We start from the raw sequence: 16,461 nt of genomic DNA, 5'->3' as shown, positions 1-16,461 counted from the left end.
TTAGTGAGGGTTATGTGTAGAGGAGTATTCTAATACAGTTGTTGACCTCAGTGAGGTGTAATAGAGTATTCTAATAGAGTTGTTTACCTCAGTGAGGGTTATGTGTAATAGAGTATTCTAATAGAGTTGTTTACCTCAGTGAGGCCTATGTGTAATAGAGTATTCTAATAGAGTTGTTTACCTCAGTGAGGGTTATGTGTAGAGGAGTATTCTAATAGAGTTGTTTACCTCAGTGAGGCCTATGTGAGGCTTCTTGATGAGGTTCTGTAAGCAGCCACTCAGTGTCCTCGTCAACAGCAGGTTGGTGGACTTGCGTAGCATGTCATCAATTTCTGTTGAGCTAGAATAGATACATACAACATTTGATCATATGAAAACATAAGCACAGTTCTCAATTATGGCATACGACCTATGATTAGGAGTGAGGATGACCAGAGAGTTTTAGTCACTACGGGTAGTGATTCAGTCTCTTTTGAACTATGATTTTCCAAATTACTAGCAAACTCTACTGCCTATTTAACATGAATATCATGAAATATGGGGATTATTTTCAGAGTGACAACAGCGCAATGGTAACAGCTCGTGGGACTCAGCACTTGTCTGCTCAGTCAGTCATGTCTGCCTGTTTGGTTTGTTAGTGTTTGTTTGTGTGTGTTTGCAGAGCACTGCCGGCGCTTGTTGATGCAAGAGATAAATGTCATGTTTGGAGGGGCTGATTAGGAGGGAGGTGCGGAATGAGCTGAGGGGGGAGGGGCCTAATGTGTGTGGGAGGGGCTGATTGAGTCAGGGGTGGGTGGGGGGGTGGTTATGTGATTTGACTTATGTTTGTGTGTGTGTGTGTGTGTGTGTGTGTGTGTGTGTGTGTGTGTGTGTGCAGGGGGGTCATCGTTACTGGCTTATTAGCACCACAACAGGCTGAGCTGACTAGAGGTCATTAGCATTGCCTCTCAGCAGCTGGCCTGGAGTGGAGAGAGAAAAGAGAAGAGAAGAGAAGAGCTTAACCTGCTCTGGGATTAGGGCATCCACAGAGCTACCATGGCTCTGGGTCGAGCTATAGGACCACAGGGACATCTTTCAAAATCCTCTGGGACACTGATACCATTCATGTAGATACAACCAACAGGCATCCACTTCATGGGGGGGGGGGACCTGAGCCTCAAAATTAGGGGGAAGATCAGCTGCCCCCTGTGAATACTTCTCTCAACAGGACCAGCTAAAGGTGGACGTATGGTTGGATACTCAACCTGGGGTCCCTTTTCCCCGTTATAGCCATGGCCTATGCAAGTGGCCTGCGCCATTGTGGGCATCTATACTTGTGCGCTGGTGTGTCTGGGTTACTCAGCAACGCAAGTTGGTGAAAATAAACAAAGATGGTGGACCAAACTCAATAAATGGCTGTATTTGGATATAAAAGTTATTTGTTTGGCTTTTTTTTTTAACTACTGAGAAATAGACACTGTACAATCTAATCACTCTGTTATTGTAACCAATATCGCAAGGCATATGCCAGCCAACTTTATAACAACATTAGCCTCGAAGTAAACAGCTAGCTGGTGAAGTTAAATAGCGGTCAGCAATTCATAGCGGTGTGATTATCAATTGACTTGTCAATCTCATTATTATGTCTGCGTTGGCAAAGGCTTTATCAACACGCCTTCAAATGCAAGACCACTCACAGTTGTTGCGATCTGTGTTGCTGCAATCTGTAGTTACATTTCTGGGGAGGTGCGAGTCAGACTACGGCCTTAAGGGTAAATTGAAAACTACCCTTTTTTTATTTATTCATTATGGAGTGACAGGCTGACTTGCAACCAAATGACATGAAACTGTCTATGTGTGTGTGTGTGTGTGTGTGTGTGTGTGTGTTTGTATCTGTATGTGTGTTTGTATCTGTGTGTGTGTGTTTGTATCTGTGTTTGTATCTGTTGTGTGTGTTTGTATCTGTGTGTGTGTGTGTGTGTGTGTGTGTGTGTGTTTGTATCTGTGTGTGTGTGTTTGTATCTGTGTGTTTGTATCTGTGTGTGTGTGTGTGTTTGTATCTGTGTGTGTTTGTATCTGTGTGTGTGTTTGTGAACTGAGGCTCCCATTAGCAGAGCCTGGCTCCCCAGCCCTCCTCGCTGGACCCAACCAACAACCCTCTCGCCCGCCGAGCATCATGGGAAGCGCCGCTAAGCCCCCTGGGATGCGCGGATTGCCGGCCCTCGGCCTGGGAAAGGATTTTGGGTGCCGTCGGACAAGTACAACACAGACCCCCCTCAGAACACACAGTCGCCGCAAATGCCACAAGAGCTCACGGTAAAAACAAATACTGGCAGCGCAGGCTGGGATATAGGGCGCGCGGCAGGACCTGGCTGACACCAGACCAAACCTGCGGAGGTGGCTTAAACGCTGCGGCGCTTCGGCGGCTCTGGCTACTCAACGTGACCGGGGTGACGGCAAGGTCAGGGGTAATTTCCCAGGGAGTGAGGATAATAGGTGTAGCTTAGCTGTTCAGTAAATCACTTTAGTTAGAGTCCCCTTCAGCACTCGGCTGAACAGTCAGACATGGTTGTGTGTTTGTGTTTGGTTTGGTAGTGTCTGTTTGTTTGTGTTTGGTTTGTTAGTGTTTGTTTGTTTGTTTGTTTGTGCTTGCACAGCATGGCTGGGGCCTGTCGATGTTCGATAGGTGTCGAATTTGGAATAGCTTTCAGAAGTATTTCCTCAGTGACTAACAGCATTCGTGGTTTCCAATGAACAATGAGGCGATGAAAAAGATGAAGTCATGATGACTGTTTTTTTACAGACCAATGGACTTCCAAGAATATGATAAAAGAAAAGACAAACACTACTTCTACTATTGTCATATCTCAATGCCGCATCAAACTGATTCTGCTTCTCCATATCTGTGTGACAGATATGTGGAGGTGTGTTGTTTTTGTTTAACCCACTCACCTGCGGTGAAGAGATTCCGAGAACTTAAGGCTGGCGTAGATGAACTCTTTCACCTGCGTGTAGATCTGAGGCACAGAGTGGGACATGGGGAGTTTCTTTGGAAATGGTTGCTGCAAAACAGTGAGAAGAGGACAATCAATGTAGAGTTTTTTATTTCATTTTTTCTATTTCATGTTATGAAGGTAGGTCTGTTGAAGTCATATGAGGAAAGAGGGCACTACCAATTAAAAAAAAAAAAAAAAAAAAAAAAACACACCTAGAGGTTCTAGATTTTAATTTCACATGGTGAGACATTAGTCTACGAGGTCATACACTCTCCTTTAAGCTTAATGCTACTACTCCTCTGAAAGACCTCTGGCCATTAAAGCATGACCCACTCTATGCCACAAGAGTGACACGAGAATCACCATTCATGACTGTCCTCCAGTTCCTGGGTCCTGGAGGCTATACCCATCCTCTTCATGGAGGGGCAGGACCGGCGGGGTTGTGTGCTATATGTGGGGGGAAATATATGACCAAGAAGGGCGTATATGTTACCTTCTCAATGTCGGCGTCGTGAAAGGGGAACCTGCAGACTATAGATTTGTACTCCTCTTCCGTCTCCACCGGGATGGGGCTGTAGTTATCCTGTTCAAATATTTCCCTGTTTCCACACACACACACACACACACACACACACACACACACACACACACACACACACACACACACACACACACACACACACACACACACACACACACACACACACACACACACACACACACACACAATTAGTGCATCATAACATTGTGACATATGAGCCTTAAGTGGGACTTGGAGGAAGACTTGTTCAATTGCTTTGATGTTCTGCTTTGTTGCACATGTTTGATTTATTTAGCAGGGTGGACAGATGGTTGTTTTACAAACAACCACACCCCACACAACTCCGCCATAAAGTAATTCTAAATATCATAAGCGTATTAGCCACTGTGACGGGTTATCCACTGACCTGAACACTGAAGCCCATTTCTTCAGCAGTGTCTCGTTGTACTGATCTCTGATCTCAAACAGGAGATCGAATAATCTGTTCACTGTGAAGCCGTAACCCTGGAGACCACAGGAGGCGCACAGTTCAGCGTCACAACAACAATTAAGCAACACTTACTTGAAAAACCCAAACCTCTTCAGGGTTTATACTGGAGATGACAGACTATTTAAGAGGTTAAAGTACCCACATATGCCCACGTACTGACATGGGCAAAATGCAATTTGAGATTAAAAATGAGATACAGTTACAAGAAAATCACAACTTTTGTGAGGCTTATATGGAATGTGTTACGTGAATATTCACTCCAGTTACCTCAGGACTACAGTGTTTCACAATTATCATTTTTGAATTGAATTGAATTGAATTGAATTGAATTGAATTTCTATCACAATGTGACTCAATGTGACTACTTAGGGGTGAAGGTCCTGGTGTGTGCTGAGAGATTAGAATGGACGGGATACAATCTGAGAATACACACATACTAACCTGTAAAGTGTCAGCGAATATCACAATCATGTTTTTGAGCTCCAAGACCAGGTCTGGATCATCACAGTATGACTACAGGAGAACAGGAAATTAAATAACAAAAAAAGATCATTAATTTCAGAAGACAAAGACAAAACCATAAAACTAGTAAACGAGCAAAGCAAAAAAAAAAAAAAAAAACCTGATGTAAGGTTTAATGTCTGTATTTGCACAGACAAAGTAATGGTTATCAAGTTAATAACGGTTAAAGATTATCCAGTTAATTAAGATAGCTTTGCGTACAAGCCTGTATGAACAAACGACTGAGGTCAAACCAATCAGTAAGAAAAATCACCCTATTCTTAAAGTACTTGCCTCCCCCCCTCGACCCCAACCTTTTCTTACAAAAAAGAAAACCTTGTCTCTTGATTAATTAGCATCAAATGGCTAACTCACGGAGGGTCACTTATTGATCAAATACCTGAGGAGGGTTTATAAAGAGGTCTTATGAAGGAATTAGCACGTGAATGCCATGCCCCCCGCTACTCGTTGATGGAATGGAACTGACTCCATAGGGGGGGGGGGGGGGGGTTAAAGGAGGGGGGGGGGGGGGGGGGGGGTTAAGAAGAGGAGTGACATGGCTTGACCCAGGCAAGGGAGTGTTGAGTGACAGGATTTAGAGAACACACACACACACACACACACACACACACACACACACACACACACACACACACACACACACTCTCTCGGACCACACTCCTAGTTCTTGGTCATACACACACATACATACCCACTTGTCACAAACAGTGTATCAGATGGTCTTCAGTTAATGATGTGATGTGATGTGATGATAAGAAGATAAGGCTTATCTTTCCCAAACGCATTCCCTAGAAAATTACTACAGCTTCTGAACCAGCATTACTAAACCACTGTCTTCTTCCATATTACTGAGATTTGAAAATGGTCAACTTAAAACAGCCCGTCATGCTCAACCAATCAGCAGTGAGTACAGGGCTTCAGTAGAATTTTCCTTTCTATACATACCTCTGACCTGTCAGATCCAAACACTCTCTGGCCTTCAAACTAACCTCACACTCTAAAGCACAGTGGTCTTGCCTGGTTAGAAGTCACAAGATGGTTGGCATGCTGACAGAAAAATCTGACATTGGCTCCTAACCTATAGGCTCTTGTTGTTATTTTCACCTGGGAGGACGGACACCAGTGTGGTACTGTAGAATACAGATTGTGATCGGTGGTTTCATTGCAGACTTGCCCGGGTGTCTTGGAGTTATTATTAAAGACAAGTCATCAGTTGTTTCCATGACTACATCTGCATTGACTGTAATATGCTCTGTGGGTTTGGCGAGTTTGGGCCTGCTGATGTGGCAACATTGGTACTCCCTGATGATTCTGGATTCTGATTGGTTTCCACTTGCACAGAATTCTCGGACACCAGCATTAACACTAAGGGTGGGACTGGGAGTGTATGTCATGGTGGTATCCGACTTGGATCATTAAAAACCAAGGTGTGTAGCTTGGTGTGTGTGTGTGAATGTGTGTGTGTGTGTGTGTGTGTGTGTGTGCGTGTTTCATGTTGCGATGAGATGAGGACTAATAATGGCGGTCCTCTCCCTATCTCTATTAGTTGCACTCAGCTTGGCCATCACCTAGTCTACCTAGACTGGGCCTCTGGTAATGGTGCGACTACGGCTTCTCTCGGATGGCTGGATGTCCCGGTGTGGATGGTTCAATCAGAGTGTTGGGCTTGGCAGTCGCAGGGATATCTGGCTCTGTGGCTCGTGGTTCTGCCACACAGGTTATACTGTGACTGAACTATGGGTCCCTGATTCTAAGATGTCGTGCTTTGGATTGTTAGACCAGTGTTTGGGGCATGGACATGGCCTGCAGTGTTTCTGCAGTGGGTCTCGAGTCAAAAAGAGTCTAGTGGCCTCCGACGCTGAAACGCCCTGTTAAACTGGAGCGTGTGGCGTGGCTATAGGCTGCCGTATCAGCAGACGTGATCTGACCCAGTGGCGTCGAGATCTGACCCAGTGGCGTCGTGATCTGACCCAGTGGTGTCGTGATCTGACCCAGTGGTGTCGAGACCAGCGAGCCCAGTGACCACTGACCCCTCCACCAGCAGCCAGAGAAGGAGCCTTGGAGGGGTGAGTAGCAGCCCGTGGAGGGGCAACAGGAGCAGAGGGCAAGAGAGGTTGATTTACGACCCCCCCCCCCCCCCCCCCTCCTCTCTCTCTCTCTGGCCCATTGTAGGGCTTTCTCTCTCTCTCTCGCTTGCTTGCTCTCTCTCTCTCTCTCTCGTCGTCCCTCGTTAAACATTTACATAAGGGAGGAAAGGAGGGAGGGAGGCAGGCAGGCTGAGACCCAGTGCCCGTGGGAGTGCGTAAATCACTCGCCAAATGAGCGCAGCCTGGCCACTGACACACAGCGGCACTCTACAGGCCCCGGGGCTGGCCCGACACACTCCGCTCAACATGCTCGCAAACGCGTATACACACACACACACACACACACACACACACACAAACAATAACAAACAATGACACACATCAAAACATACACGGCAACTCCCCCTCTCTCTCTCACACACACATGTACACAATCACAACAAACTTGGTGCTTGGCACAAAAACAAATACACACATGACTTACAAACAAACACAAACATCATTCACACAAACACAACAGTCAATTTGACAATCACTGCTTCACACACACACACACACACACACACACACACACACACACACACACACTCACAGACACACACACACACACACAAACACACACACACTCTTGCTCACCAATACTTATTCGCCCCAATGTCCACCACTCTCACCGGATCCTCTTATTCATTTCCCATTAACTCAATAGGTTTAGGGCATCTCCTCATCCTCACACAGCTGTACTACACTTTGCAGTTGCACTCAGTTACTCCAGCTCAGACCAGCAAAAAACAACCCTGCTGTTCTGACATAACTTCTCATCTTATCTCTTCTCCTCTCTTTCTCTCCTTCTGTCATGTTACGGCGACTCGTTTTCAGAGAAGGGCCAAGGTGGTGTGCTTTTTTGATTCAGCTGTTTCAGTCTGTCACTTCATCCCTCTCTTTTTACATCATTCTCTCTCTCTCTCTTTTTCTCTCTCTCTCTCTTCATCCCTCTTCTATTTTGCTGTGGCGTTTATTTTCCAAACGGAACACTTGGGGAATGGTAATTGGACCCATTTCCTGGTGAGCTCTTTCAGCGGCCACCCATTCAGCCTGATCTGATGAGGAGGTCACTGGACCCTAATGGGGACAGATTGCAACAATAACTGCAGATTAACTGTGAATATTCTAAGGTGCTGGGATGGCGGCGTGTTCGCAGTGCCCACTCAGTTGTAAATCAGTCAGGGATTATGCAAATGCCCCCCAGGGGCATTTGGGGAGGCACTGGGGGAGGGGAGGGGGGGGCTCTGTGGCTCACTGAAGGAGCACAGCAGGGGCCGAACTGGGGTTTGAGGTGGGGGTGGGGGGGTCGTGTTGTGCCCCCCCATCCCTCCCCAACCCACACACACATAACACAACACCAAATCCACCCCTCAATACCCCTATCCTGCTGACAGCTGGCTTTCAATCACAAAAAGACACGGCCCAGGCAGGCCAGGTCTGCAGGAGCCACCCCTGCAAGTGGTCTCCCATGACACTGAGAGCCAGGAGCTCCACAGGCCCTCACTGCAGCACCACTGCAACCTGTTGGGGCCGCAGTCACACCGAGGGGACTTCTGTGTGTGTCATCAGTGTTTTGTTGGTACTGGGTTTGCCTGTGTGTGGGTTAGTGCTTCTCTGAGTGTATTATATAGAGTATTGGTTTCAATGGGCATCTTTGTTCACTGCTTGAGTGTGTGTTTACTGAGAGAGTGTGTGAGTGAGTGTGTGTGTGTGTGTGAGAAAGTGAGTGAGTGTGTGAGTGAGTGTGTGAAAGTGAGTGAGTGTGTGAGGCTGTGTGTGAGTGAGTTCATGTCAATGTGTGTATCTGAGAGACCCGTACAGAGTGTGTGCGCAGCACGGCGATGATTTTGGAGAGGGCCATGTTCCACAGCTCATCTGTGAAGGCCCTAGTCACCAGCCCCTGGGTCGCGTGCAAGATGTGGTCCTCCACCACAAAGAACCTGATGCAGAAAAATAAAACAAACTCATTGAAAACAAGAGTTAAAACAAGGGTCAACCAAACACCTACTGATCCTACTAGATTTACAGACACTAATGTATATTACATAAGTGCAAATGTAAATTACTCTCCTCTGAAGTTAAACTGTTTATGTAATTAAGTCCTTAATGTCTTACAGAATAAAAAAATCAAAACTTGGTGGAAATGAAAATGAAGCCCCTCCCACCTCTGGGCTCGACCAATCTTACCCGACTATCTGGTTGAAGTACTTCCTGTAGCCTTCCACGGTTTCGTGCTGGAAAAACAAAAAGACACAAAATGCATGTTCGGGACGGGCAATGCATGAGGGGAAACCCCTTAAGGCACAAAAGTTTAATAAATAGTACACATTTTAGGAAATTTAAATATGCATCACTTGCTATTATCACATGAGCAGTTATAGATGTTATAGAGTTATCCATCCAAACAGACACTCACCATGTTGGACTGGGGAAAACCCTATTATCCCATTAACAGCTATAGATGTATTACCAGTCCATGTTTTTCACACACACACACTCACCATGTTGGATTGGGGCTGCAGGACAAGTCTGGCTTGTTTCTTCCGCTGTTTCCGATAATAATTCTCAAAGGTCTCCCTGTCACCCTGTGGTAAAACACCATGACACACACAGGTCAATTCACTTAATTCAATGTCATATCAATATCATATAAATATTCAATATCATTTACATATGGACATACTGATGAAAATGAACATCAGCTCTATACTGTGGGTTGTTGGTTGTCTAACAGTGTCTGATAAGTCAAAGTAAATAAGTAAATAACAAATGTAAAAATGTCAAAATAACTAGTCATGTTGACGCTGCCTACCTAATTCAGTTCTAGCTCTAAACCCATCGCCAGCACCAGCATCCGGTGTGTCATAAGAGTACCAAATTCCTCTGAAGTTTGATTCGGTCACCTTACAAACTCTCACGCGCACAGATAGTGTAGAAATGGTCTATAGCATCAATGAACACCATGCCGGTGAACTTTGACCTTTAAGCCCTCTGTGCTTGGCTTGACAACTTCACAACGCTAATACACACGCCTGAGGGTGTGTGTGCATGCACACATGCATGCATGCGTGTGTGTGTGTGTGTGTGTGTGTATGCCGAGATGAGATGAGGACAAATAATGGCGGTCCTATCCTTATCCCTCTGCTGTGAGCATGTGCGTGCCTTCATATGCATGTGGGTTTAAATCAGCGCTTTAGATAGGAAACCCCCCCCCCTCAGATTAGTAGACCTGTTTGTAGACTTGTCTGTTTTATCAAGTTTGAAGACTTGTCTGTTTTATCAAGTTTGATTAGAAGACCTGTTTGTACACTTGTCCGTTTTATCAGGTTTGATTAGTAGACCTGTTTGTCCGTTCACAGCTTTCATTAGTAGCTTGTACAATGTTTGTTTTGTGTGTATATATATGGTATATGTCTACATATTGTCCATATGTGGTGTGCAGCCTTCTGTGACGGACTTACAGTAAATAAACATGTTTGCCGACGTGTGAATGTATACGTGGGATCGTATAGACTGGGGCAATGTGGCAGTGATGTTCCTGGAACTGTGTATGAGCCCTTTTGTGTTTTTGCATACACTGTGTTTCACAGTGCACTTCGTGTGTGTGTATATGTGTGTGGTCATGTGTGCATGTGAGAATGTGTGTGTGTGTGTGTGTGTGTGTGTGTGTGAGTGCATGCATTTACGTGTGTGTTTGTGTGCATGTGAGAGTGTATGTGTGTGTGTGTGTGCGTGCATGCATGCATGCATGTGAGAGTGTGTGTGTGAGAGTGTGTGTGTGTGTGTGTGTGTGTGTATATATGTGTGTGGTCATGTGTGTGCATGTGAGAGTGTGTGTTTGTGTGTGTGTGTGTGTGTGTGTCTGCGTGCATGAGTAAGTGAGTGCATATGTATGGTGCACAGGGAGGTCCTCAGCGTTCTCATTAGCCGAGCCATTCAGGGGAAACTGCGCGCCACCCGCTCCTCCCTCCCTCCATCCCTCCCTCCCTCCCTCCATCACCCCCCCTCCCTCTCTCCGACTGATCAGCGGGGCCTTGTCAAAGCACTGCAGTTCGTGCGCAGCATGAATGCCGTCCGGCAGCACAGCCCTCTCTCCTCTCCCCCCTGTCCCCGTGCCCCCGCCCGCACCTCCCTTGCCAGGTTTTGTTTCCCGCGGACCAGTGCCGAGGTCACGGGCCGGTCAACCCCATTAGGGACCGGAGGCCTTTTTCAACCCAGCCCCCCCCACACACACACACACACACACACACACCAGTCACTCTCACCCCCCCCTCCAACCCCTCCTGTTACTCTCTGTCCCATGGAGTGTAAGGACACAGGCTTCGTTCTCACCATATGAGAGAAGTTAGCGCGCTTAGGGGAGGGAAAGAGAGAGAGAGGGGAAGAGAGAGAGAAAGAGAGAGAGAGAAAGAGAGAGAAAGAAAGAGAGAGAGAAGGAGAGAGAGAGAAAGAGAGAGAAAAGCTGCCGCTCCCACCCTTGCTTTGGTAGGGATGGATGGGGGGAGGGGGAGGGGGGGTTCGGAGGGGTGGGGGGTGTTCGGCGGGTGCTGTTGCCCGTTTGACATAGCGGAGATAATAACCGTGGCATGCCAGTGCAAACGGTGCAAATCCCTCAGGCTTTGATAAACCAATGGGATGGGTGGATGGGTGGACGGGTGGATGGGGGTGGGGGGTGTTGTTGATGGCCTGAGGGGCCAGAAGTGGTTCACTGCTAGCGGAGGTCAGGGGGTAGCAGAATGATCTTATGGAGGCAGTGGCCTTTCAGACTCGGAGCAGCATCCGTGAGCAAAGGCCTCACACCCTACCACACACCCAACCACACTCCTTACCACACACCAAACCACACACCCTACCACACACCCAACCACACACCCAACCACACACCCAACCACACACCCTACCACACACCCTACCACACACCCTACCACACACCCTACCACACACCCTACCACACACCCACACACACACACACACCCAACCACACACCCAACCACACACCCTACCACACACCTAACCACACACCTAACCACACACCCAACCACACACCCTACCACACAAACAAGATGTAGCCCTCTACCAGCAAACACAGCCTACACACAGAAACCCTCTCTGGCCACCAGCTAACTGTAACAAACTCGCCGGCACGTGCAGTTGGCGTTTCATAGGGTCTCATCCAGCCCAAGACTTTCCCACGTTGCTGGAAACAGCGCTAGCAGCGTTTGTTATGCTCCTTGCTTGTGTGTGTGTGTGTGTGTGTGTGTGTGTGCGTGTGTGTGGGCGTGCGTGCGTGTCTTGGTATGCACATTAGTCTCTCTGCAGTTGTGTGACTGGAACATGCTAGAAGACTCACCAGGACTGTGTAAATGTGCAGACATCGGTAGACTGGGGAGAAATCTACCAGATCATGTGCTGTTAAAACCTGTGAACAGAACGAGTCATGACAGAAGGTCAGCCAATCACATGTTGCAGAGTCAGCACAGCAAGACTTTTTTCAAACAGAATATCTGCTTTGGCTATTTAGTGGGTATTTAGATTAGATTACATTCAACTTTATTGTCATTGAACAGAGTACAACGAAATGCAGTTTAGCATCTAACCAGAAGTGCAAAAAAAGTATAGTGGTAATATATAGTATATATAAATAAGATCTATACAGTATGAAATAAGATATATGGAGTATGAACAGTATTGACAGTATAGCAGTGGTAAGACTGCGAACATGAGCAGCAGTAGCAGTAGGTAGTGCAGATGTGATATAAGTATATGTAAAGTGCAGGTGTAAGTACAGGTGATGGTAGTAGTAGAAGTTATATACAGAATAAGGTAAGAGGCATGATATGATATAAATTCAATGAATATGGACAAGATATGTATATAAATAGATATAAATATGAATACACTATAGGTGAGAAATGTACAGTAGTTATACAAAACAGTCTAGTGCAAATGTTCAGTGGCTGGAGGAAGGTGTGTGGCGGTCCAGGCCAGGGTCATAATGAAACCTTTTAAGTGATGTGGACTGTCTATAGGCTGACAACACAAACTCCATTCATATATATACACACACACACACACACACACACACACGTGTACACACACACACGTGTACACACACACACACACACATACACACACACACACACGTGTACACACACACACACACAGGGGTCTCACACACACACACACACACACACGTGTACACACACACACACACACAGGGGTCTCACACACACACACACACACAGGGGTCTCACACACACACACACACACACACACACACACACACACACACACACACACAGGGGTCTCACACACACACACACACACACACACCTCTTCCTCGGCCTCCTCCTCCTCTGTGCCCTCCTCTCCGTCGTGGCCGTTGTGCTGGGTTGGGGTGCGCCCGTTGAGGGAGTACAGGGGCTTGGTGCAGCCCAGGCTGGTCTGCTTCTGCATGGCACTGATGAATGTCCTGTGCTGCTGAGCCTGGGGGCACACACACACAAACAGACACAAGTACACACACACACACACACACACACACACACACACACACACACACACACACACACACACACACACACACACACACACACACACACACACACACACACACACACACACACACACACACACACACACACACACACACACACACACACACACACCATTTAAGTGATGTTGACTGTTGACTGATGTTGATGTTGATAGGCTTACAACACAAACTGCAAACACACACACACACCACACACACACACCACACACACACACACACACACCACGCACACCATACACAGTGGATAAATGCCATCTATATATCAATGGACTAGTTTATGCAGCAGTTTTCTAGTGGCACATACTCTCTCTTCACTCCTATCCCCAAGGAGTGTTCTACCAGCTGTGGAGGATACCAGGAAAGTCCCTGTTTTCGCCCACTGTAGAATCAGTTTTCAGTGTAAATTGGAAATAAAAAGTATAATACAGTTGTTATCCTTTGTATATTTGGCAAAAAAAAAACACTTTAATTTTCGGAAACTAATATGCTGCAAAATGCACGATAACATAAAGTGGGCAAATCAACATTTGACAATTTCTGACGGCGGGTAGTCGTACCTGTCTCATCGCCGTCTCTCCGATCTTGTCCGAGTGCTTCCTGATGCTCTCCAGGAAGTCCTTGAGGTCGGACATGGAAACGTCCTTAATCTCGTCGCGGAGTTTTGGGAGCGTCTCGGCCATGATCTGGCAAAAGCGGTAGTGGCTGACCCGCGGGATGTAGAAGGTCTCCAGCTGCTCCATGGTCTTCAGCGCCGCGTAGTATCTGAGAGAGGTGGACAGCGGACAGGTTGTCAACAGGACTGGATAGGTTGTGAAACAAAATATGTCTTGCCTAGTGCAACTTTCCCATTTACTGAACAGAGAGCCAGCCAGCTGAAAGCTGAACCTCATATGAACATAGTAACTATGAAAGTCAGAAACCAAGTTTTTAGGAATTACAAATGTTCCTTTTCCTCACACTATTGGCCAAAGCCACATGTCTCTGTGTAAGCGGACAGACCCAACATGTTACTCACACACTCAGACACACAGACACAGACACAGACACACACCCACACATCCACCAAATGTCTCTGTGAGCGGACAGACCCAACATGTTATCCTGCACGAGTCACTGCACCACGGACAGGACATGACCAACATGAGGACGTGAGTCAGGAGGACAGAGAGTACCCAGAGTCGTAAAGAGCGGCAGAGCCCACAACCTGAGAGCCATCATACTCAGAGTCGTGGGCACGCACTCGCGCACGCACACACACACACACACGTACAGACAAACACAGTCCCATGAGCATGCGTACGCACAGACACACACACACACACAGAGAGTAAGGTTTGACTCCAGCATTGACAAGCATGACAACGTGGACTGTGAGAGGCTCAGTTTGCTTCATAACATTACCCTCAGTCCTGCCAGCTAGCACATCTGCAACCCTTTGACCGTCTCAACCACATCCTTGAACTTCCTTCCCAGTGACCAAGCCTGCCTCATAAAACCCTAGATTTATATCTGTAAATCAAGACCGATGTTTGTACAGCATGTTCTCTAAACTCTTTTTAAGTGTGTGTTTGTGTGTGTGTGTGTGTGTGTGTGTGTGTGTGTGTGTGTGTGTGTGTGTGTGTGTGTGTGTGTGTGTGTGTGTGTGGGTTTATGTGATTCTGACTATTTCACTTTACCCACTTTATTGTCCAGCTGCATTATCTAAACACTCAGGGTGCATTGCCTGTCCCTGGCCATAACTCAACCACAGCCCAGGGGTTAAGCACTACTAGTCCCCATTCCCACGCCACAGTGATTAGAATGGATCAGTCCTTAGCTCCAGGGCCTGCTTAACTTCTATTTCTCAGCACCAGGGACACTCAGGCACCACGTCCTGCTATCAGTATCCATCTCCACCTGGATGTAGCTAAGAGGGCTGCATGTGCCGATGGAAGGGTGCCTGTGAGGGACACAGGGCTCGGGGTGCAGGCGTGGGGGACTGTGGTACCTGGTCCCCCACCCCATCACCAGTGCCTAGGTCCAGGGCTAACTTACACCACGCTAGTGCTGCTCGACTATGGCAAAAATCTTAAAATCACGATTATGTTGGTCAATATTGATTATTTAGCACGATTACTCATTAAGTGTAGGTGTAGCAAGGATGTTTTTCAGCATTAGTGAGATTGTGAACATATGAGCCCGCAACGTTGGATCCTCAGTGCTTTTATTTAATAGAATATTTTTTACTTTATTATTAGCAGTTTTATCATCAATGCATATTAGGCTTATATATTATATTAATACATTTACCTATATCGCTTTACTTATTAGAAATAGTAAATAGACTAATGGGTACAGACAAGTTCATTTGTGTACTGAGTACACAATGCACTGAGTTATTTTCTCATACTCAATTGAGGTAAGCGTAATGGTGCACTGCAAAAATGTTTTTATATGGGGATGTCACCCAAAGTTGATACCGGAAAGTCCACTGTTTTTGCATCAACCCAAACCAAGCTGTTAAAGTATTCATGTCAGGGCAACGTCTGGTAAATAAACCTGACAAACATTTCATACTAAACTTTTTGATGGATACGCTAGGTCTGGGATTGATATTCGTGATTGAAATTCGATTAATCGCCCAGCCCTACACCACGCCCAACTTTCATTCCCCAGAATGGCTACACCATGGATGCCCATCACTAGTCCCTACTTCCTGTCACTAGCTCCAGCCATGGATACCCATCACTAGTCTCTACTTCCTGTCACTAGGAGTGGACTGCTTGGGCAGAGAGAGGACTACCCCTGGGGGGACACAGGCCTTGGGGTGCAGGGGGGGAGGTTGTGTGTGTGTGTGTGGGGTGCAGGGGGGAGGTTGTGTGTGTGTGTGTGTGGGGGTCTGTGACCATGGCACCTTTCCCAGCAGCCCTCGCCGCCTCACATGTGAAGCCCTGAGAGCTTCTGATTAGAGGCACGTCTGGGGGCCCCGTCATTAGCGCACAGTGGCGACATACTGCTCACTGGAGGGGTGAAGGGCGCCAGTGGGGGCGAGAGAGCGCGCGCACACACACACACACACACACACACACACACACACACACACACACACACACACACAAACACACTAATTGCCTCAATTTTGGGGCGAGGGCTGGCGACAGTGTGGCGGTGACAGCCGTAGAGAGAGGAATGGTGGGGAAGGGGCCATGCCCCGGGTCAACCGTCGACTTTTTAAGGCTGATTGAGACTTTTGCACATTATGAGACGTG

At 47.0% G+C, this 16,461-nt stretch overlaps 1 protein-coding gene across 9 annotated transcripts in view; it reads right to left on the bottom strand.

Annotated features, from left to right (window-relative positions):
• Positions 1-16,461, bottom strand: part of exoc6 (exocyst complex component 6) — a 57,668-nt gene that overhangs the window by 22,975 nt on the left and 18,232 nt on the right. For 6 of the 9 annotated variants that reach the window (XM_031561195.1, XM_031561197.1, XM_031561198.1 and 3 more), the window contains exons 6-17: positions 13,771-13,975; positions 13,518-13,592; positions 12,991-13,143; positions 12,008-12,076; positions 9,159-9,242; positions 8,845-8,891; positions 8,477-8,597; positions 4,448-4,519; positions 3,923-4,020; positions 3,469-3,574; positions 2,932-3,041; positions 229-340 (exon numbers count right to left, since the gene is read on the bottom strand). In XM_031561195.1, coding sequence (XP_031417055.1) covers positions 229-340; positions 2,932-3,041; positions 3,469-3,574; positions 3,923-4,020; positions 4,448-4,519; positions 8,477-8,597; positions 8,845-8,891; positions 9,159-9,242; positions 12,008-12,076; positions 12,991-13,143; positions 13,518-13,592; positions 13,771-13,975 — 1,252 coding nt within the window. The remainder of the gene's footprint in view (positions 1-228; positions 341-2,931; positions 3,042-3,468; positions 3,575-3,922; positions 4,021-4,447; positions 4,520-8,476; positions 8,598-8,844; positions 8,892-9,158; positions 9,243-12,007; positions 12,077-12,990; positions 13,144-13,517; positions 13,593-13,770; positions 13,976-16,461) is intronic. The other 3 variants (XM_031561201.1, XM_031561202.1, XM_012817372.3) reach the window with 1 other exon arrangement.

Source organism: Clupea harengus, chromosome 23 (genome assembly GCF_900700415.2).
Source record: "Clupea harengus chromosome 23, Ch_v2.0.2, whole genome shotgun sequence".
Taxonomy (NCBI): Eukaryota; Metazoa; Chordata; class Actinopteri; order Clupeiformes; family Clupeidae; genus Clupea; species Clupea harengus.
This window is presented reverse-complemented; position numbering and strand designations above follow the sequence as displayed.